Genomic DNA, 22,312 nt, shown 5'->3' on the forward strand with positions numbered 1-22,312 from the left:
ACCCTGAGTGACCAATGAGTGACCAATGAGTGACCCCTGAGTGACCCTGAGTGACCACTGAGTGACCTGAGTGACCACAGTGACCACTGAGTGACCACTGAGTGACCACTGAGTGACCAATGAGTGACCACTGAGTGACCTGAGTGACCACAGTGACCACTGAGTGACCACTGAGTGACCACAGTGACCACTGAGTGACCCTGAGTGACCACTGAGTGACCACTGAGTGACCACTGAGTGACCCTGAGTGACCACTGAGTGACCACTGAGTGACCACTGAGTGACCACTGAGTGACCAATGAGTGACCACTGAGTGACCACTGAGTGACCCCTGAGTGACCCTGAGTGACCCTGAGTGACCTGAGTGACCACAGTGACCACTGAGTGACCACTGAGTGACCACTGAGTGACCAATGAGTGACCACTGAGTGACCTGAGTGACCACAGTGACCACTGAGTGACCACTGAGTGACCACAGTGACCACTGAGTGACCCTGAGTGACCACTGAGTGACCACAGTGACCACTGAGTGACCACTGAGTGACCAATGAGTGACCACTGAGTGACCACTGAGTGACCACTGAGTGACCACTGAGTGACCAATGAGTGACCCTGAGTGACCACTGAGTGACCAGAGTGACCAATGAGTGACCACTGAGTGACCCTGAGTGACCACTGAGTGACCCTGAGTGACCACTGAGTGACCAATGAGTGACCAATGAGTGACCAATGAGTGACCCTGAGTGACCCTGAGTGACCAATGAGTGACCAATGAGTGACCAATGAGTGACCCTGAGTGACCCTGAGTGACCAATGAGTGACCCTGAGTGACCACTGAGTGACCACTGAGTGACCCTGAGTGACCACTGAGTGACCACTGAGTGACCACTGAGTGACCACTGAGTGACCACTGAGTGACCACTGAGTGACCAATGAGTGACCCTGAGTGACCAATGAGTGACCACTGAGTGACCCTGAGTGACCCTGAGTGACCACTGAGTGACCAATGAGTGACCAATGAGTGACCACTGAGTGACCCTGAGTGACCAATGAGTGACCAATGAGTGACCAATGAGTGACCAATGAGTGACCCTGAGTGACCAATGAGTGACCCTGAGTGACCACTGAGTGACCCTGAGTGACCCTGAGTGACCACTGAGTGACCCTGAGTGACCCTGAGTGACCAATGAGTGACCACTGAGTGACCACTGAGTGACCCTGAGTGACCCTGAGTGACCCTGAGTGACCCTGAGTGACCACTGAGTGACCCTGAGTGACCCTGAGTGACCAATGAGTGACCACTGAGTGACCCTGAGTGACCAATGAGTGACCAATGAGTGACCCTGAGTGACCACTGAGTGACCAATGAGTGACCCTGAGTGACCACTGAGTGACCACTGAGTGACCAATGAGTGACCACTGAGTGACCCTGAGTGACCACTGAGTGACCACTGAGTGACCCCTGAGTGACCCTGAGTGACCCTGAGTGACCCTGAGTGACCAATGAGTGACCCTGAGTGACCAATGAGTGACCAATGAGTGACCACTGAGTGACCCCTGACCCCCGAGTGACCCTGAGTGACCCCTGACCCCCGGGTGACCTTTGGGTGACCTTTGACCCCTGACCTGTGGGGAAGTTGTGCGTCTCGGCCGTCAGGGCCACGTGCCTCAGGCTCCTCCTGCTCTCCAGGGGACTCGGCCCGCCCGGGTCCCGCGGCCACAGCGCCGACACCGGCAGCCCGCGGATGGCGCTGGGGAGCCAAATTCACCCAAAATCACCCCAATTCACCCCAAAATCACCCAAATTCACCCCAATTCACCCAAATTCACCCAAATTCACCCAAATTCAGCCCAAAATCCCCACCGGCAGCCCGCGGATGGCGCTGCCGAGCCAAAACCCCCAAATTCAGCCAAATTCAGCCCAAATTCACCCAAATTCACCCAAATTCAGCCAAATTCAGCCCAAATTCACCCGGAAATACACGAAATTCACCCCAAAATTCATCCCGAAAATACACGGAATTCAGCCCAAAATTCAGCCCAAATTCAGCCCAAATTCACCCAAAAATCCCCAAAATTCTACAAAAATCCCCAAAACTCCCCCAAAAATCCCCAAAACTCCCCCAAACTCCCCCAAAAATCCCCAAAATTCATCCAAAAATCCCCAAAATTCCCCCAAAAATCCCCAAAATTCATCCAAAAATCCCTAAAAATCCCCAAAATCCACCCAAAAATCCCCCCAAAAACCCCCAAAATTCACCCCAAAAATTCCCAAAAATCCCCAAAATTCACCCCAAAAAATCCCTCAAAAATCCCCAAAATTCACCTGAAAAATCCCCAAAAATCCCCAAAAATCCCCCAAACTCCACCCAAAAATCCCCAGAAATCCCCAAAAATCCGCCCCAAAAATTCCACCCAAAAATCCCCAAAAATTCCCCCAAAAATCCCCAAAAATCCCCAAAACTCCCCCAAAAATCCCCAAAAATCCCCAAAACTCCCCCAAAATTTCCCAAAAATCCCACCCAAAAATCCCCAAAAATTCCCCCAAAAATCCCCAAAAATCCCCAAAATTCATCCAAAAATTCCCAAAAATCCCCAAAAATCCCAAAAAATCCCCAAAACTCCCCCAAAACTCCCCAAAATTCCCCCCAAAAACCCCCAAACTCCCGGAATTGCCCAAAATCCCGGGAATCCGCCCCGATCGGGCACCTGCTGTTGTCGCGGAAGGCGATCAGGCTGTTGGGGTGGGAGCACCCTTGGGTGCCCATCAGGGAGCCCAGCAGCGTCCCGGCCCGCGGGGCGCCCTCCACCCTCACGTGACCCCGGAAGAACCAATGGCGGCTGTGCTCGCTGGTGACGTCATCGACGCGGCGGTGACGTCATCGCGGCGACGTCAGCGGGGACAGAGGGGAGAGATTTGAGGGGGATTTGGGGGTTTTGGGGATTTTGGGGGATTTTTGGGGATTTTTGGGGGATTTTTGGGGGATTTTGAAATTTTTGGTGGATTTTAGGGGATTTTGGGGGATTTTTGGGGCATTTTCTGGATTTTTTTGGGGAATTTTTGGGGAATTTTTGGGGGATTTTGGGAGATTTTTGGGGAATTTAAAGGATTTTTTGGGGGAATATTTTGGGATTTTTGGGGGATTTTTTGGGGGATTTTTTGGGGGATTTTTGAGGATTTTTGGGGAATTTAAAGGATTTTTTGGGGGGAATTTTGGGGATTTTTGGGGATTTTTGGGGATTTTTGGGGGATTTTTGGGGATTTTTTTTTTATTTTTTGGGGATTTTGAAGGATTTTTTGTGGATTTTTGGGGGGATTTTTTGGAGGTTTTTGGGGAATTTTTTGGGGGGGAATTTTGGGGGATTTTTGTGCATTTTTGTGGATTTTTGGGGGGATTTTTTGGGGGATTTTTTTGGGGATTTTTTGCGGATTTTGGAGGATTTTTTGGGGATTTTTGGGGGATTTTTTGGGGGGATTTTTGGGGATTTTTTGGGGGATTTTTTGGGGGTTTTTGGGGGATTTTTTAGGGGGGAATTTTGGGGGATTTTTGGGGATTTTTGGGGATTTTTTGGGGGATTTTTTTTTATTTTTTGGGGATTTTAAAGGATTTTTTTGTGGATTTTTGGGGGGATTTTTTGGGGGTTTTTGGGGGATTTTTTGGGGGGGAATTTTGGGGGATTTTTGTGGATTTTTGTGGATTTTTGTGGATTTTTGGGGGGAGTTTTGGGGAATTTTTGGGGATTTTGGGGGATTTTTGAAATTTTTGGTGGATTTTGGGGGATTTGGGGGGATTTTTTGGGCATTTTTTGGGCATTTTTTGGATTTTTGGGGGGATTTTTTGGGGATTTTTGGGGGGATTTTTTGGGGATTTTTGGGGGGATTTTTTGGGGATTTTTGGGGGGGATTTTTGGAGATTTTGGAGGATTTTTTTGGGAATTTAAAGGCTTTTTTGGGGGAATTTTGGGGATTTTTTGTGGATTTTTGGAAGATTTTTGGGGATTTTTTGAGGATTTTTTCGAGGATTTCTTGGGGGATTTTTGGGGATTTTGGAGGAATTTTGGGGGGAATTTTGGGGGATTTTTGGGGGGAATTTTGGGGGATTTTTGTGGATTTTGGGGGATTTTTTGGGAATTTTTTGGAGGATTTTTCAGGGGATTTTTCAGGGGATTTTTTGGAGGATTTTTTGGGGATTTTTGGGGGATTTTTTGGGGTGATTTTTGAGGGATTTTTGGAGGATTTTTGGGGAATTTTAAGGATTTTTTGTAGGATTTTTTGGGGATTTTTTGGGGATAATTTTTGGGGATTTTTGGGGATAATTTTTGGGGATTTTTGGGAATTTTTTTGGGGATTTTTTGGGGATTTTTGAGGGGATTTTTTGTGGATTTTTGAGGGGATTTTTTGTGGATTTTTGGGGAATTTTTGGGATTTTTAGGGATATTTGGGTGTTTTGGGGGGATTTTGGGGTGTTTTGGGGTGTTTTGGGGTGTTCTTGGCATGTTTTTGGGGTGTTTTGGGGGATTTTGGGGTGTTTTGGGGGTGTTTTGGGGTGTTTTGGGGTGTTTTTGGGGTGTTTTGGGGTGTTTTTGGGGTGTTTTTGGGGGATTTTGGGGTGTTTTGGGGGTGTTTTGGGGTGTTTTTGGTGTGTTTTTGGGTGTTTTGGGGTGTTTTGTGGTGTTTTGGGGTGTTTTTGGGGGATTTTGGGGGATTTTGGGGTGTTTTGGGGGATTTTGGGGGATTTCGGGGTGTTTTGGGGGATTTTGGGGTGTTTTTGGGGTGTTTTTGGGGTGTGTTGGGGTGTTTTGTTGTGTTTTTGGGGTGTTTTGGGGTGTTTTTGGGGGATTTTGGGGTGTTTTGGGGGATTTTGGGGGATTTAGGGGTGTTTTGGGGTCTTTTGGGGTGTTTTTGGGGTGTTTTTGGGGGATTTCAGGGTGTTTTGGGGTGTTTTTGGGGTGTTTTGGGGTGTTTTTGGGGGATTTCGGGGTGTTTTAGTGTGTTTTTGGGGTGTTTTTGGGCGATTTCGGGGTGTTTTGGGGTGTTTTTGGGGTGTTTTTGGGGGATTTCGGGGTGTTTTGGGGTGTTTTGGTGTGTTTTGGGGTGTTTTTGGGGTGTTTTTGGGGGATTTCGGGGTGTTTTTGGGGTGTTTTTGGGCGATTTCGGGGTGTTTTGGGGTGTTTTTGGGGTGTTTTTGGGGGATTTCGGGGTGTTTTGGGGGATTTTTGGGGTGTTTTTGGGGGATTTCGGGGTGTTTTGGGGTGTTTTGTTGTGTTTTTGGGGGATTTCGGGGTGTTTTTGGGGTGTTTTTGGGGGATTTTGGGGTTTTTTGGGGTGTTTTTGGGGGATTTTGGGGGATTTCGGGCTGTTTTGGGCTCACCTGTTGCTCTGGGCCAGGTCGAAGAGCTCCACCGCGGTCGGGTTCCTCCCGGCCTTCCGGAAGAGCCGCGTGTAAAATTCCAGATCCCAGGAGTCAAAGCCCAGGCCTGGGCGGGGCCAAAAATCCCAGAATTAACCCCAAAACAGTCCCCAAAAATCCCCAAAATAGTCCCCAAAAATTCCAGGAAATTCCCCGAAAAAATAAAAAAAAAATTGCTAAAAAATCTTCAAAAATTTCCCCAAAATATTCCCCAAAAATTCCAGGAAATTCCCCGAAAAAATAAAAAAAAATTGAGAAAAATTCCCCCAAAAAATTCCCCAGAAATTCCAGGAAATTCCTCAAAAAAATTTAAAAAAATGCAAAAAACATTCCCCCAAAATTCCCCAAAATATTCCCCCAAAATTCCCCAAAATATTCCCCCAAAATTCCCCAAAAATGCCGAGAAATTCCCCAAAAAAAGAAAAAAAGTTGCAAAAAAATCCCCCCAAAAATTCCCCCCAAAATTCCAGGAAATTCCCCCAAAAAATTAAAAAAAATGCAAAAATATTCCCCCAAAAATTCCCCAAAATATTCCCCCTAAATTCCCCAAAGTATTCCCCAAAAATTCCAGGAAATTCCCCAAAAAAATAAAAAAAAATTCAAAAACATTCAGCAAAAATTCCCAAAAAGTTCTGGGAAATTCCCCAAAAAAAAAGAAAATAAATTGAGAAAAAATTCCCCCAAAATTCCCAAAATAATTCCCCAAAACTTTCCCAAAAATTCCAGGAAATTACCCGAAAAAAATTTTTAAAAAATTGTACAAAAATTGCCCAAAAATTTCCCCAAAAATTCCACAAAAAGGTAAAAAATTTGGTGAAAAAACTTTTTAAAAAATTGCACAAAAATTCCCCAATGTCCCCAACGTCCCAAATCCCCCAATGTCCCCATTGTCCCCAATGTCCCCAGTGTCCCCAATCCCCCCAATGTCCACAGGGTGTCCTCAGGGTGTCCCCAATGTCCCAATCCCCCCAGTGTCCCCAATCCCCCCAGTGTCCCCAGTGTCCCCAGGGTGTCCCCGCTGTCCCCTGGGTGTCCCCAATGTCCCCAATGTCCCCAGTGTCCCCAATGTCCCCAGGGTGTCCCCAGGGTGTCCCCAGGGTGTCCCCATGTCCCTCACCCATGTCCCTGTCGGCGTCCCTGAGCGCCTGCTGTCCCCTGCCCAGCACGTTGATGTCCCCAATGTCCCCAGGGTGTCCCCAATGTCCCCATGTCCCTCACCCATGTCCCTGTCGGCGTCCCTCAGTGCCTGCTGTCCCCTGCCCAGCACGTCGATGTCCCCAGTGTCCCCAATGTCCCCAGGGTGTCCCCAGTGTCCCCAGTGTCCCCAGGGTGTCCCTCACCCATGTCCCTGTCGGCGTCCCTGAGCGCCTGGTGTCCCCTGCCCAGCACGTCGATGTCCCCAGGGTGTCCCCAATGTCCCCAGTGTCCCCAGGGTGTCCCCAGTGTCCCCAATGTCCCCATGTCCCTCACCCATGTCCCTGTCGGCGTCCCTGAGCGCCTCGTGTCCCCTGCCCAGCACGTCGATGTCCCCAGTGTCCCCCGCGCTGTCCCCAGTGTCCCCAGGGTGTCCCCAGGGTGTCCCTCACCCATGTCCCTGTCGGCGTCCCTCAGTGCCTGGTGTCCCCGGCCCAGCACGTCGATGTCCCCAATGTCCCCAATGTCCTCAATGTCCCCAATGTCCCCAGTGTCCCCAATGTCCCCACTGTCCCGTGTCCCTCACCCATGTCCCTGTCGGCGTCCCTCAGTGCCTGGTGTCCCCTGCCCAGCACGTCGATGTCCCCCGCGCTGTCCCCAATGTCCCCAGTGTCCCCAGGGTGTCCCTCACCCATGTCCCTGTCGGCGTCCCTCAGTGCCTGGTGTCCCCTGCCCAGCACGTCGATGTCCCCAATGTCCCCAATGTCCCCAATGTCCCAAATGTCCCCAGTGTCCCCAGTGTCCCCAATGTCCCCAGTGTCCCCAGGGTGTCCCCAATGTCCCCAGGGTGTCCCCACTGTCTCCAGGGTGTCCCTCACCCATGTCCCTGTCGGCGTCCCTGAGCGCCTGGTGTCCCCTGCCCAGCACGTCGATGTCCCCAATGTCCCCAATGTCCCCAGGGTGTCCCGTGTCCCTCACCCATGTCCCTGTCGGCGTCCCTCAGTGCCTGGTGTCCCCTGCCCAGCACGTCGATGTCCCCACTGTCCCCAGGGTGTCCCCAGTGTCCCCAGGGTGTCCCTCACCCATGTCCCTGTCGGCGTCCCTGAGCGCCTCGTGTCCCCTGCCCAGCACGTCGATGTCCCCAATGTCCCCACTGTCCCCACTGTCCCGTGTCCCTCACCCATGTCCCTGTCGGCGTCCCTGAGCGCCTCGTGTCCCCTGCCCAGCACGTCGATGTCCCCAGTGTCCCCAGGGTCTCCCCAGGGTGTCCCCAGGGTGTCCCCAGGGTGTCCCTCACCCATGTCCCTGTCGGCGTCCCTCAGCGCCTCGTGTCCCCTGCCCAGCACGTCGATGTCCCCAGGGTGTCCCCAATGTCCCCAGGGTGTCCCGTGTCCCTCACCCATGTCCCTGTCGGCGTCCCTGAGCGCCTCGTGTCCCCTGCCCAGCACGTCGATGTCCCCCGTGTCCCCCGCGCTGTCCCCAGTGTCCCCGTGTCCCTCACCCATGTCCCTGTCGGCGTCCCTGAGCGCCTCGTGTCCCCTGCCCAGCACGTCGATGTCCCCAATGTCCCCAGGGTGTCCCCAATGTCCCCAGTGTCCCCAGGGTGTCCCCATGTCCCTCACCCATGTCCCTGTCGGCGTCCCTGAGCGCCTCGTGTCCCCTGCCCAGCACGTCGATGTCCCCAATGTCCCCAGGGTGTCCCCAATGTCCCCAATGTCCCCAGTGTCCCCAGGGTGTCCCCATGTCCCTCACCCATGTCCCTGTCGGCGTCCCTGAGCGCCTGGTGTCCCCTGCCCAGCACGTCGATGTCCCCCGTGTCCCCCGCGCTGTCCCCGGGCCCCGCGGGCGCCTCCAGGCGGGCGGGCGGCTCCGGGTAGAGCTGCTCGGTCAGCGGGTCCCGCAGCGCCGCCTGCAGGCGGCCGAGGGAACTGCAGGGCAGCGGCGCCGCCAGCTGCACACACAGAGGGGGGTTAATGAGCTTTGAAAGGGTTAATGAGCTTTTAATGGGTTAATGAGTGTTTAATGGGTTAATGAGCTTTGAATGGGTTAATGAGTGTTTAATGGGTTAATGAGTGTTTAATGGGTTAATGAGGGTTTAATGGGTTAATGAGCTTTGAATGGGTTAATGAGCTTTGAAAGGGTTAATGAGCTTTTAATGGGGTAATGAGCGTTTAATGGGTTAATGAGCGTTTAATGGGTTAACGAGCTTTGAATGGGTTAATGAGTGTTTAATGGGTTAACGAGCTTTGAAAGGGTTAATGAGCGTTTAATGGGTTAATGAGTGTTTAATGGGTTAACGAGCTTTGAATGGGTTAATGAGTGTTTAATGGGTTAATGAGCTTTTAATGGGTTAATGAGCGTTTAATGGGGTAATGAGCTTTGAATGGGTTAATGAGTGTTTAATGGGGTAATGAGCTTTCAGCGGGTTAATGAGCGTTTAATGGGGTAATGAGCGTTTAATGGGTTAATGAGTGTTTAATGGGTTAATGAGTGTTTAATGGGGTAATGAGCTTTGAATGGGTTAATGAGTGTTTAATGGGTTAACGAGCTTTGAATGGGTTAATGAGCGTTTAATGGGTTAACGAATGGGTTAACGAGCTTTGAATGGGTTAATGAGCGTTTAATGGGTTAACGAGCTTTTAATGGGTTAATGAGTGTTTAATGGGGTAATGAGTGCTTAATGGGTTAATGAGCTTTCAATGGGTTAATGAGCTCTCAGCGGGTTAATGAGCTTTTAATGGGTTAATGAGCTTTGAATGGGGTAATGAGCTTTGAAAGGGTTAATGAACTTTTAATGGGTTAATGAGTGTTTAATGGGTTAATGAGCTTTGAATGGGTTAATGAGCTTTGAAAGGGTTAATGAACTTTTAATGGGTTAATGAGTGTTTAATGGGTTAATGAGTGTTTAATGGGTTAATGAGCTTTGAATGGGTTAATGAGCGTTTAATGGGTTAATGAGTGTTTAATGGGGTAATGAGCGTTTAATGGGGTAATGAGCGTTTAATGGGTTAATGAGTGTTTAATGGGTTAATGAGTGTTTAATGGGTTAACGAGCTTTTAATGGGTTAATGAGTGTTTAATGGGTTAATGAGCTTTGAATGGGTTAATGAGTGTTTAATGGGGTAATGAGCTTTCAGCGGGTTAATGAGCGTTTAATGGGGTAATGAGTGTTTAATGGGTTAATGAGCTTTGAATGGGTTAATGAGTGTTTAATGGGTTAATGAGTGTTTAATGGGGTAATGAGTGTTTAATGGGTTAATGAGCTTTGAATGGGTTAATGAGTGTTTAATGGGTTAATGAGCTTTGAATGGGTTAATGAGTGTTTAATGGGTTAATGAGTGTTTAATGGGTTAATGAGTGTTTAATGGGTTAATGAGCTTTCAATGGGTTAATGAGTGTTTAATGGGTTAATGAGTGTTTAATGGGGTAATGAGCGTTTAATGGGTTAATGAGCGTTTAATGGGTTAATGAGTGTTTAATGGGTTAATGAGCTTTTAATGGGTTAATGAGCGTTTAATGGGTTAATGAGCTTTGACTGTGTTAATGAGCGTTTAATGGGTTAATGAGCGTTTAATGGGGTAATGAGCGTTTAATGGGGTAATGAGCGTTTAATGGGTTAATGAGTGTTTAATGGGTTAATGAGCTTTGACTGTGTTAATGAGTGTTTAATGGGTTAACGAGGAGTTCTGGGAGGGGTTTGAACGGGTTTGGGTCGGGTTTTGGGGGGATTTTGGGGATTTTGGGGATTTTTTGGGGATTTTTTTTGGGTTTTTTCGGATTTTTTGGAGATTTTTTTCTGATTTTTTTCGGATTTTTTGGGGATTTTTTTTCTGATTTTTTTCTGATTTTTTTTTTCGGATTTTTTGGGGATTTTTTCTGATTTTTTACGGTTTTTTTCTGATTTTTTGGGGGGATTTTTTTTCCTGATTTTTGGGGATTTTTTTCGGATTTTTTGGGGATTTTTTGTGATTTTGGGGGGAATTTTTTAGTACATCCCCAAACCTCCCAAAAATTTCCCAAAGTTATCCCAAATTCCCCCAAAATTTCCCCCATTTTCCCCCCAAATTTTCCCCAAATTTCCCCCAATTTTCCCCATTTTTTCCCCAAATTCCCCCAATTTCCCAAATTTCCCCAACTTTCCCCCAATTTCTCCCATTTTTTCCCCCAATTCCCCCAATTTTTCCCCATTTTCCCCCAAATCCCCCAAATTTTCCCCAAATCCCCCAAAATTTCCCCCATTTCCCCCCAAAATTTCCCCATTTTTTCCCCATTTTCCCCCCAAATTCCCCCAATTTTTCCCCAAATTCCCCCAAATTACCCCAAAATTCCCCCATTTTTCCCCAAAATTCCCAAATTCCCCAAATTTCTCCATTTTTTCCCAAAATCCCCAATTTTCCCGAAATCCCCGGGATTTCCCCCAACTTTCCCCCAATTTTCCCCCATTTTTTCCCCATTTTTCCCCATTTTCCCCCCAAATTCCCCCATTTTTTCCCCAAAATTCCCCCAAATTCCCCCAATTCCCCATTTCCCCCAAATCCCCGGAATTTGCCCCAATTCCCAATTTTCCCAAAATCCCCGGAATTTGCCCCAATCCCCACCTGCAGCAGGAGCCTCCGGGACCTCTCGAGGCGCCGCACGCGGCCGAGCCCGGCGGCGCGGCACAGCGACACGGCGTTGGTGGAGAAGGGCGTGCACATCCCCAGCCTGGCCCAATTAACAGCAACTCCTTAATTACCCTCATTAATTAGCGATAATTAGACAAAATTCCCAAAAAAAACCCCGAAAAAATGCAAAAAAAGGCAAAAAAACGACATAAAATTCCCCCAAATTCCAGCCAAATGCCACCACAGAGACAGAACCCGCAGCCTGGCATTAATTAACCATAATTAATTAATTAGCCATCATTAATTAGCACTAATTAGCCAAAATTTTCCAAAAAAACCCCAAAAAAATGAAAAAAACCCAAAAAAATGACATAAAATTCCCCCAAATTCCAGCCAAATGCCACCACAGAGACAGAACCCCCAGCCTGGCATCAATTAACCCCAATTAATTAATTATACCTAATTAATTAGCACTAATTAGCCAAAATTGCCAAAAAAACCCAAAAAAAATGAAAAAAACCCAAAAAAATGACATAAAATTCCCCCAAATTCCAGCCAAATGCCACCACAGAGACAGAACCCCCAGCCTGGCATTAATTAACCCCAATTAATTAATTAGCCATCAATAATTAGCACTAATTAGTCAAAAAATTAAAAAAAAATCCCCAAAAAAATGCAAAAAAAGCCCCAAAATCCCCCAGAAGCCCCAGCCGGCGGCACAGCGACACGGCGTTGGTGGAGAAGGGCGTGCACATCCCCAGCCTGGCCCAATTAACAGCAATTCGTTAATTATCCTCATTAATTAGCCGTAATTAGTCAAAATTCCCAAAAAAAAACCCGAAAAAATGCAAAAAAACCCCAAAAAAACGACATAAAATTCCCCCAAATTCCACCCAAATGCCACCACAGAGACAGAACCCCCAGCCTGGCATTAATTAACCATAATTAATTAATTAGCCATCATTAATTAGCACTAATTAGCCAAAAAATTAAAAAAAAATCCCCAAAAAAATGCAAAAAAAGGCAAAAAAACAACGTAAAAAAGCGAAAAAATTCCACAAAATTTCAACCAAACGATGGCACAGAGACAGAACCCCCAGCCTGGCATTAATTAACCCTAATTAATTATACATACATAATTAATTACCACCAATTAGCCAAAATTCCCAAAAAAACCCCATAAAAATTAAAAAAGAAACCAAAAAAACGACGTAAAAAAGCGAAAAAATTCCCCAAATTCCACCCAAATGCCACCACAGAGACAGAACCCCCAGCCTGGCAATAATTAACCCCAATTAATTAATTATACGTAATTAATTAGCACCAATTAGCCAAAATTCCCAAAAAAACCATTAAAAATTAAAAAAGAAACCAAAAAAACGACATAAAAAACAAAAAAAATTCCCCCCAATTCCACCCAAATGCCCCCACAGATACAGAACCCGCAGCCCGGCATTAATTAACCCCAATTAATTAATTAGCCAGCATTAATTAGCACTAATTAGCCAAAAAATTCTTTTAAAATCCCAAAAATCCCAAAAAAAGTCAAAACAAACCCGTTAAAAACCAAAAAAATCCCCCAAATTCCACCCAAAAGCCACCACAGAGACACAGCCCCAAAGTCTGGGGGTAATTAACCCCAATTAATTAATTAGCCATCAGTAATTAGCACTAATTAGTCAAAATTCCCAAAAAAAAAACCCATAAAAATTAAAAAAGAAACCAAAAAAACGACGTAAAAAAGCAAAAAAATTCCCCCAAATGCCACCACAGAGACAGAACCCCCAGCCTGGCATTAATTAACCCCAATTAATTAATTATCCCAGATTTATTAGTGCTAATTACCCAAAAAAATTTTTTGAATCCCCAAAAAAAATGCAAAAAAAACCCCCAAAAAAATTATTTTAAAAAGTGAAAAAATTCCCCCAAATTTCAACCAAATGCCACCCCAGCCTGGATTAATTAACCATAATTAATTAATTAGCCATCATTAATTAGCACTAATTAGTCAGAAAATTAAAAAAAAAAAAAAAGAAAAAAACCCAAAAAAATCCCAAAAAAATTCCCCCAAATGCCCCCACAGAGACAGAACCCCCAGCCTGGCATTAATTAACCCCAATTAATTAATTAGCCATCATTAATTAGCACTAATTAGCCAAAATTAAAAAAAAAAACCCCGAAAAAATGCAAAATTCCCCCAAAAAAATCCCAGAAAATCAAAAAAACTCCCCAAAAAAACCCAAAAAATCCTAAAAAATCCCAAAAAAAATCCCCTAAAATTTCCAAAAATTCCCAAAAAATTCCCAAAAAAACCCCAAAAAAATCAAAAACAACCCCAAAATTTCCCCCAAATCCCCCCAAAACCCTCGCAAAACCCTCCCAAAATTCCCAAAAATCAACAAAAATTCCCCAAAATCCCCAAAAAATTCCCAAAAATCAACAAAAATCCCCAAAAAATCCCCCAAAAATCAGGAAAAAAAACCAAAAAATCCCCAAAAAATCAACAAAAAACCCAAAAAAATCCCAAAAAATCCCTCCCAAAATTCCCAAAATTCCCAAATTTTCCCAGAATTCCCGGAATTCCCACCTGGGGCCGATCTCCAGCAGCAGGTGGGGTCCCTGGGGGCTCAGGAACCCCCAAAAAACCCCAAAAAATCCCCAAAAAATCCCTTAAAAATCCCAATAAATCCCCCAAAATCTCCTAAAATTCCCAAAAAATCCCAAAAATTCCCAAAAATCAACAAAAATACCCAAAAAATCCTCCAAAAATCAGGAAAAAACCCAAAAAATCCCCAAAAAATCAACAAAAAAACCCCAAAAAATCCCCAAAAAATCCCATAAAATCCCCAAAAATCCCCCAAAATCCCTCCCGGAATTCCCAAAAATTCCCAAAATTCCCAAATTTTCCCGGAATTCCCGGAATTCCCACCTGGGGCCGATCTCCAGCAGCAGGTGGGGCCCCTGGGGGCTCAGGAACCCCCAAAAAACCCCAAAAAAACCCCAAAAAATCCCTTAAAATCCCCAAAAATCCCCCAAAACCCCCCAAAATCCCTCCCAAAATTTCCAAAAATTCCCAAAAATTCCCAAATTTTCCCGGAATTCCCGAATTTCCCACCTGGGGCCGATCTCCAGCAGCAGGTGGGGCCCCTGGGGGCTCAGGAACCCCCAAAAAACCCCAAAAAATCCCCAAAAAATCCCTTAAAAATCCCAATAAATCCCCCAAAATCTCCTAAAATTCCCAAAAAATCCCAAAAATTCCCAAAAATCAACAAAAATACCCAAAAAATCCTCCAAAAATCAGGAAAAAACCCAAAAAATCCCCAAAAAATCAACAAAAAAACCCCAAAAAATCCCCAAAAAATCCCATAAAATCCCCAAAAATCCCCCAAAACCCCCCAAAATCCCTCCCAAAATTCCCAAAATTCCCAGATTTTCCCGGAATTCCGGGATTTCCCACCTGGGGCCGATCTCCAGCAGCAGGTGGGGTCCCTGGGGGCTCAGGAAGCTCCTCGGGGCCACGTCGGAGCCCTGGGCCAGGGGGGACCCCAAAATCCAGCGCAGCAGCCGCAGCTCCTCCTCGCTCGGCGCCGCCTCCCCTGCGCCCAGAACATCCCAGAATAGTCACCGAGACAACATTCCCCAAATCCCAACAAATTCCCCAAAAATTCCCGAAAAATCCAAAAAAAACCCCGCGAAAATCGCACGAAAATCACCCAAAAAATGGCAAAAATACCCCAAAAATCCCATTAAAATCCCATTGAAATGGCAAAAAATCTCATTTAAATCCCATTAAAATCCCATTTAAATCAGAGAGAATTCCATAAAAATCCCAAAAAAATCCCATTAAAATTGCAAAAAAATCCCATTTAAATCCCATTAATATCGCACCAAAAATCCCAAAAAAATCCCATTTAAATCCCATTAAAATCACAGAAAATCCCATTAAGATCCCACAAAAATTCGATTAAAATCCCATAAAAATCCCATTAAAATCTCATTAAAATGGCCAAAAATCCCATTCAAATCCCATTAATATCGCACCAAAAATCCCGAAAAAATCGCATTTAAATCCCATAAAAATCACAGAAAATCCCAATAAAATCCCAAAAAAAATCCCATTTAAGTCCCATTAATATCGCACCAAAAATCCCATTTAAATCCCATTTAAATCCCATTAAAATCACAGAAAATTCCATTAAAATCCCATAAAAATTCACTAAGATCCCATAAAAATTCTATTAAAATCCCATTAAAATCCCATTAAAATCCCATTAAAATGGAAAAAAATCCCATTTAAATCCCATTAAAATCCGATTAATATCGCACCAAAAATCCCCAAAAAAATCCCATTAAAATCACAGAAAAATCCATTAAAATCCCCCAAAAATCCCATTTAAATCCTTTAAAAATCACACCAAAATCCCATAAAAACCCCATTAAAACCCCATAATAATTGCATTCAAAATCCCATTAAAATCCCGTAAAATCCCACTAAAAATTCCATTAAAATCCTGAAAAAAAAACCCAAAAATTCCATAAAAATCACAAAAATCCCTCCCAAAAAATTCCACCCAAAAAATCCCTAAAATTGACCAGAATAAAAACCAAAAAAAACCCCAAAAACCCTCAAAAATCAAAATAAAATTCCCAAAAATCACCGAATTTCTCCCAAATTTGCCCAAAATCGCCGTTTTTCACCCCAAACTCACGAGCCCAGCCCAGGTGAACTCAAACCTCTCAGATCACCCCAAAACCACCCAAAAAAACCCCAAAAATTCCCTAAAAACCCCCAAAAAAACCCCAAAAAATATCAAAAAAAACCCAAAACTGACGGAAATTGGCCCAAAGTTGCCCAAAATCGCCGTTTTTCAGCCCAAACTCACCGTCCCAGCCCACGTAGTAGCAGAGCTCGCAGCCGACCCCAAAATCTCCCAAAAGCCCCAAAATTTGTCCCAAAATCCCCAAAAATTCACCCAAAAATTCACCAAAAAAATCACAAACTTCACAAAAATTGGCCCAAAATTGCCCAAAATCGCCGTTTTTCACCCCAAACTCACCGGCCCAGCCCAGGTGAGCTCAGACCTCTCAGGTCACCCCAAACCACCCAAAAAAACCCCAAAAATTGACGTAAAAAACCCCAAAAATTCGCCAAAAGTCACCAAAGCAACACCCAAAACTGACGGAAATTGGCCCAAATTTGCCCAAAATCGCCGTTTTTCAACCCAAAATCACCATCCCAGCCCAGGTGAGCTCAAACCTCTCAGATCACCCCAAAACCACCCGAATAAATCCCAAAAATTCCCTAAAAACCCCCAAAAAATCCCTAAAAAATCACCAAAAAAATCCCAAAAATCACCGAAATTGGCTCAAAGTTGCCCAAAATCGCCGTTTTTCGGCCCAAACTCACCGTCCCAGCCCACGTAGTAGCAGAGCTCGCAGCTGACCCCAAAATCTCCCAAAAGCCCCAAAATTTGTCCCAAAAGCCCCAAAAATTCACCAAAAAATGCCCAAAAAAATCAGAAACTTCACAAAAATTGCCCAAAATTGCCCAAAATCGCCGTTTTTCACCCCAATCTCACTGTCCCAGCCCAGGTGAAATCAGACCTTGGAGGTGACCCCAAAACCACCCAGAGAAACCCCAAAAATTCACTAAAAAATGCAAAAAAAAAGCCAAAAATTCACCAAAAATCACCAAAACAACGCCCAAAAATCACCGAAATTGGCCCAAAGTTGCCCAAAATCGCCGTTTTTCGGCCCAAACTCACCGTCCCAGCCCACGTAGTAGCAGAGATCACAGCTGGCCCCAAAATCTCCCAAAAGCCCCAAAATGTGTCCCATAAGCAGCAAAAATTCACCAAAAAATGTGGAGAAAAATCACAAAATTCCCAAAAATCGCCCAAAATTGCCCAAAATTGCCGTTTTTCACCCCAAACTCACCGGCCCAGCCCAGGTGAGCTCAGAGCTCTCAGGTCACCCCAAAATCCCTCCAAAATCCCATTAAAAACCACTAAAAACACCCAAAAAACCCCCAAAAATTCGCCAAAATTCACCAAAACAACGCCCAAAAATCACCAAAATTGGCCCAAAGTTGCCCAAAATCGCCGTTTTTCACCCCAAACTCACCCTCCCAGCCCACGTAGTAGCAGAGCTCGCAGCCGACCCCAAAATCTCCCAAAAGCCCCAAAATTTGTCCCAAAATCCCCAAAAATTCACCAAAAAATGCCCAAAAAAATCACAAACTTCACAAAAATTGCCCAAAATTGCCCAAAATTGCCGTTTTTCACCCCAAACTCACCGGCCCAGCCCAGGTGAGCTCAGACCTCTCAGGTCACCCCAAAAACCTCCAAAACTGGCCCAAAAAAACCCCAAAAATTCACCAAAAAAATCATTAAAAAAGCCCAAAAATCACCAAAAATTGGCCCAAAGTTGCCCAAAATCGCCGTTTTTCGGCCCAAACTCACCGTCCCAGCCCACGTAGTAGCAGAGCTTGAAGCTGACCCCAAAATCTCCCAAAAGCCCCAAAATTTGTCCCAAAATCCCCAAAAATTCACCAAAAAATGCCCAAAAAAATCACAAAATTCTCAAAAATTGCCCAAAATCGCCGTTTTTCACCCCAAACTCACCGTCCCAGCCCAGGTGAGCTCAGAGCTCGCAGGTGACCCCAAAATCCCCCAAACTTCCCCCAAATTCCCTTTGAGAACCCCAAAAAAATCCCTAGAAATGCCCCAAAAATCACCAAAAAATGTTTTAAAAAGTATAAAAATCGCCCAAAATTGCCCAAAATCGCCGTTTTTCACCCCAAACTCACCGGCCCAGCCCAGGTGAGCTCGGACCTCTCAGGTCACCCCAAAACCACCCAAAAAAACCCCAAAAATTGACGTAAAAACCCCAAAAATTCGCCAAAATTCACCAAAACAACGCCCAAAAATCACCAAAAATTGCCCAAAATTGCCCAAAATCGCCGTTTTTCGGCCCAAACTCACCGTCCCAGCCCACGTAGTAGCAGAGCTCGGCGCTCAGCCCCGTCACCGCCGGCTCCAGCTCCTGCGCCGCCCTCAGGGGGGGCCCCAACCCTGAGGGGACCCCCAGATCCGGGACCCCCCCCGGGGCCGGCGGCCGCACGAAGAACCGCAGCAGCTGCATCTGCCCGGAAATTTGGGGAGAAATTCCATCGGTTTGGGAATTCCGGGAAATTCCCGGAATTTGGGGGGTTTTTCCCCAAAAAAAAATGAAGAAAAATGAAGAAAAAACGGGGGTTTTATGGCGAAAAATGTGAATTTTGGGGGGTTTTCTGCGCTAAAATTTGAATTTTTGAGGGTTTTTTTCCCATGGAAATAATGGAATTTGGGAGATCGCGAAAATTTGGGGATTTTTTCCCCAAAAGAACCCAAAATTTGGGGATTTTTGGCAAAAAAAATCCAAAAATTGACTATTTGCTCCATAAAAATACCAAAAATTGGGCGTTTTTCCCATAAAAATCCAAATTTTGGGGATTTTCCCCCATGGAAATAAGGAAATTTAAGAGATTGCGAAAATTTGGGAATTTTTTCCAAAAAGAATCCCAAATTTTGGGGAAATTTCCAAAAAAAAAAATCCTACAATTTGAGATTTTCAGCACAAAAATCCCGAACTTTGAGAATTTCCTATGAAAAACCCAATTTTGGGGGGTTTTTCCCAAGGAAATCCTGAAATTTGGGAGATCACAAAAATTTGGGCATTTTTTCCCAAAAAATCCCAAATCTTGGGGAAATTTCCCAAAAAAATCCCTAAATTTGGAGATTTTTCCCACTGAAAAACCGAAAATTGGGGATTTTTCCCATAAAAATACCAAGTTTTGGGAATTTTTCCCATGGAAATAATGAAATTTGGGAGATCCCGAAAATTTGGGGATTATTCCCAAAAAATCCCCAAAATTTGGGGAAATTTCCCAAAAAAACTCAAAATTTGGGGATTTTTGGCAAAAAAATCCCCAATTCTGGGCATTTTTCCCATAAAAATCCCAAATTTTGGGGAAATTTCCCCAAAAAATCTCAAAATTTGGGGTTTTTCCCATGGAAATCCTGAAATTTGGGGGATCCCAAAAATTTGGGGAATTTTTCCCACAAAAATATTCCAAAATTTGGGGAATTTTCCCCCAAAATCCCAAATTTTGGGGAAATTTCCCAAAAAAATCCCTAAATTCGGAGATTTTTCCCACTGAAAAACCAAAAATTGGGGATTTTCCTCATAAAAATCCAAATTTTGGGGATTTTTTCCCATGGAAATAATGAAATTTGGGAGATCCCAAAAACTTGGGGATTTTTCCCCAAAAAATCCAAAATTTTGTGGAAATTGCCAAAAAAATTCAAGATTTTTGGCATCAAATACCAAAATTTGAGGATTTCCTATGAAAATCCCAAATTTTGGAGATTCTTCCCCATCAAAACCCTGAAATTACAGAATCCCGAAAATTTGGGCATTTTTCCCATAAAAATCCCAAATTTTGGGGTTTTTCCCATGGAAATCTTTAAAATTGGGGGATCCCAAAAATTTGGGAATTTTTACCCAAAAAATCCCCAAAAATTGGGGAATTTTCCAATAAAAATCCCAAAATTTATGGATTTTCTGTGAAAAAATTCCCAAAATCGTGGAATTTCCCCCAAAAAATCCCAAAATTTGGGGAATTTTCTGTATTAAAATTCCAAATTTTGGGGATTTTTCCCATAAAAATCCCCAAACTTGGGGAGTTTTCCCTAAAAAACCAAAAATTCCCCCAAATTTTCCCCAAAAAACCCAGAAAAAAACTGAAAAAAATAAAAAATTTTTTAAAAAGCCCAAAAAAACCCCAAAAAAATCCCAAAAAATCAAAAAAAACCCCAAATCCCCAAATTTAGGCTCTCCCACCCCCGGGACCCCAAAAATTCCCCAAAAATCCCAAAATTCCCCCAAAATTCCCCAAAAAAATTCCAAAAATCCCGGAAAAAAAACGAAAAAAAAATTTAAAAATCAAAAAAATTCGCAAAAAATCCCAAAAAAATCCCAAAAAAATCCCAAAAAAATCCCAAAAAAATCCCAAATCCTCAAATTTGGGCTCTCCCACCCCCGAGACCCCAAAAATCCTAAAATTTCCCCAAAAAACCCAAAAATCCCGAAAAAAACCTGAAAAAAATAAAAAAAAATCCAAAAAAATCCAAAAAATCCCAAAAATCTCAAAAATCCCAAAAATCCCAAATTCCCCAAATTTGGGCTCTCCCACCCCCGGGTTCCCCAAAAATACCCCAAAAAACCCAAAATTCTCCCAAAATTTCCGAAAAAAACCCGAAAATCCCAGAAAAAAACTGAAAAAAATCCAAAAAAATTAAAAAAAATCCAAAAAAAACCAAAATATCCCCAAAAACCCAAAAAATCCCCAAATTTGGGCTCTCCCAATCCCGAGATGCCAAAAAATCCCCAAATAACCCAAAATTCCATAAAAATTCCCCCCAAAAAAACCGAAAATTTCGGAAAAAAACTAAAGAAAACTAACAAAAAACCCCAAAAAATCCCAAAAATCCCAAAATCCCCCAAATTTCGGCTCTCCCAACCCCGGGTCCCCCAAAAACACCCCAAAAACCCGAAAATTCCCCCCAAATTTTCCCAAAAAACCCGAAAATCCGAAAAAAACCTGTAAAAAATCCAAAAAAATCCAAAATAATTCCAAAAAAATCCCAAAAAACCCCAAAAATCCCAAAATCCCCCAAATTTCAGCTCTCCCAACCCCGGGTCCCCCAAAAACACCCCAAAAAACCCAAAATTCCTCCAAATTTCCCCAAAAACCACGAAAATCCCAGAAAAAAAACTGAAAAAAAATTTAAAAAAAATTTTTAAAAAGCGAAAAAAATCCAAAAAAATCCCAAAAATCCAGAAAAATCCCCAAAAAATCCCCAAAAAATCCCAAATCCCAAATTTGGGCTCTCCCACGTCCGGGACCCCAAAAATTCCCCAAAAAAATCCAAAAATTGGCCCTAAATTCCCCCCAAAAAACTCGAAAATCTCGGAAAAAAACCCCAAAATTCCCCAAAATTCCCCAAAAAATCCCAAATTTCCCCAAACTCCGCCACGTGGTCGCCACGCGCGCCCCCTCCCCCCTCCCCTCCCCCCCCCCCGGGGATTTTGGGGATCCCAAAATGGCCGCCCCCCCTCCCCCTCCCCTCCCCCCCCGTACCCGCGCGCGCTCCGCCGGGTCTGGCCCGGAACGGCCCCGGAGCGGCTGAAATGGGGCGGGGGCGGGGCCGGGCGAAAGGGGCGGGGCCAGGGGAAAGGGGCGGGGCCAGGGGAAAGGGGCGGGGCTAAGGGAAAGGGGGCGGGGTCAGCGAGAAAAGAGGCGGGGCTAAGGGAAAATGTTATCTATGGGAGGGGAAAGGGGCGGGGCTAAGGGAAAGGGGCGGGGACAATGGGAAAAGGGGCGGGGACAATGGGAAAAGGGGCGGGGCTAAGGGAAAATGTTATCTATGGGAGGGGAAAGGGGCGGGGCTACGGGAAGGGGCGGGGCCAAGGGGAAAGGAGCGGGGCTAAGGGAAAAGGGGCGGGGCCAAGGGAAAGGGGCGGGGCCAAGGGGAAAGGAGCGGGGCTAAGGGAAAGGGGCGGGGCCAAATGGAAAAGGGGCGGGGCCAAGGGGAAAAGGGACGGGGCCAAGGGAAAGGGGCGGGGCTAAGGGAAAAGGGGCGGTGCTACGGGAAAATAGGCTGGATTAGCGAGAAAAGGGGCGGGGCCAAGGGGAAGGGGGTGGGGCCATGGGGAAAGGGGCGGGGCCAAGGGAAAAGGGGTGGGGCAGCGGGGAAAGGGGCGTGGTCAGAGGGAAATGTTAGTTATGGTAAGGGAAAGGGGCGGGGCTAAGGGGAAAGGGGCGTGGCCAAGGGGAAAGGATGGATATGGGACGTGAAAGGGGCGGGGCTAAGGGAGAAACGGGCGGGGCTAAGGGAAAAGGGGCGGGGCCAAGGGAAAAGGGGCGTGGTCAGAGGGAAATGTTAGTTATGGGAAGGGAAAGGGGCGGGGCTAAGGGGAAGGGGCGGGGTTAGCGGGGAAAGGGGCAAAGTCAAAGGGAAATGTTAGTGATGGACAGGAAAAGGGGCGGGGCTAAGGGGAAAGGGGCGGGGCCAAAGGGAAATGTTAGTTGTGGATCGGGAAAGGGGCGGGGCTAAGGGG

At 45.3% G+C, this 22,312-nt stretch overlaps 1 protein-coding gene across 1 annotated transcript in view; it reads right to left on the reverse strand.

Moving 5' to 3' along the window:
• Positions 1-21,416, reverse strand: part of PFAS (phosphoribosylformylglycinamidine synthase) — a 72,308-nt gene extending 50,892 nt beyond the window's left edge. The window contains exons 1-8 of the mRNA XM_085564259.1: positions 21,333-21,416; positions 18,133-18,292; positions 14,607-14,745; positions 11,144-11,249; positions 8,298-8,496; positions 5,373-5,478; positions 2,710-2,850; positions 1,627-1,751 (exon numbers count right to left, since the gene is read on the reverse strand). Of these exons, the coding sequence (XP_085420385.1) occupies positions 1,627-1,751; positions 2,710-2,850; positions 5,373-5,478; positions 8,298-8,496; positions 11,144-11,249; positions 14,607-14,745; positions 18,133-18,292 (976 nt within the window). The 5' untranslated portion in view covers positions 21,333-21,416. The remainder of the gene's footprint in view (positions 1-1,626; positions 1,752-2,709; positions 2,851-5,372; positions 5,479-8,297; positions 8,497-11,143; positions 11,250-14,606; positions 14,746-18,132; positions 18,293-21,332) is intronic.
• Positions 21,417-22,312: the final 896 nt, after the last annotated feature.

The sequence above is a fragment of the Lonchura striata genome, chromosome 32 (assembly GCF_050655825.1).
Source record: "Lonchura striata isolate lonStrDom1 chromosome 32, ASM5065582v1, whole genome shotgun sequence".
Classification (NCBI taxonomy): domain Eukaryota; kingdom Metazoa; phylum Chordata; class Aves; order Passeriformes; family Estrildidae; genus Lonchura; species Lonchura striata.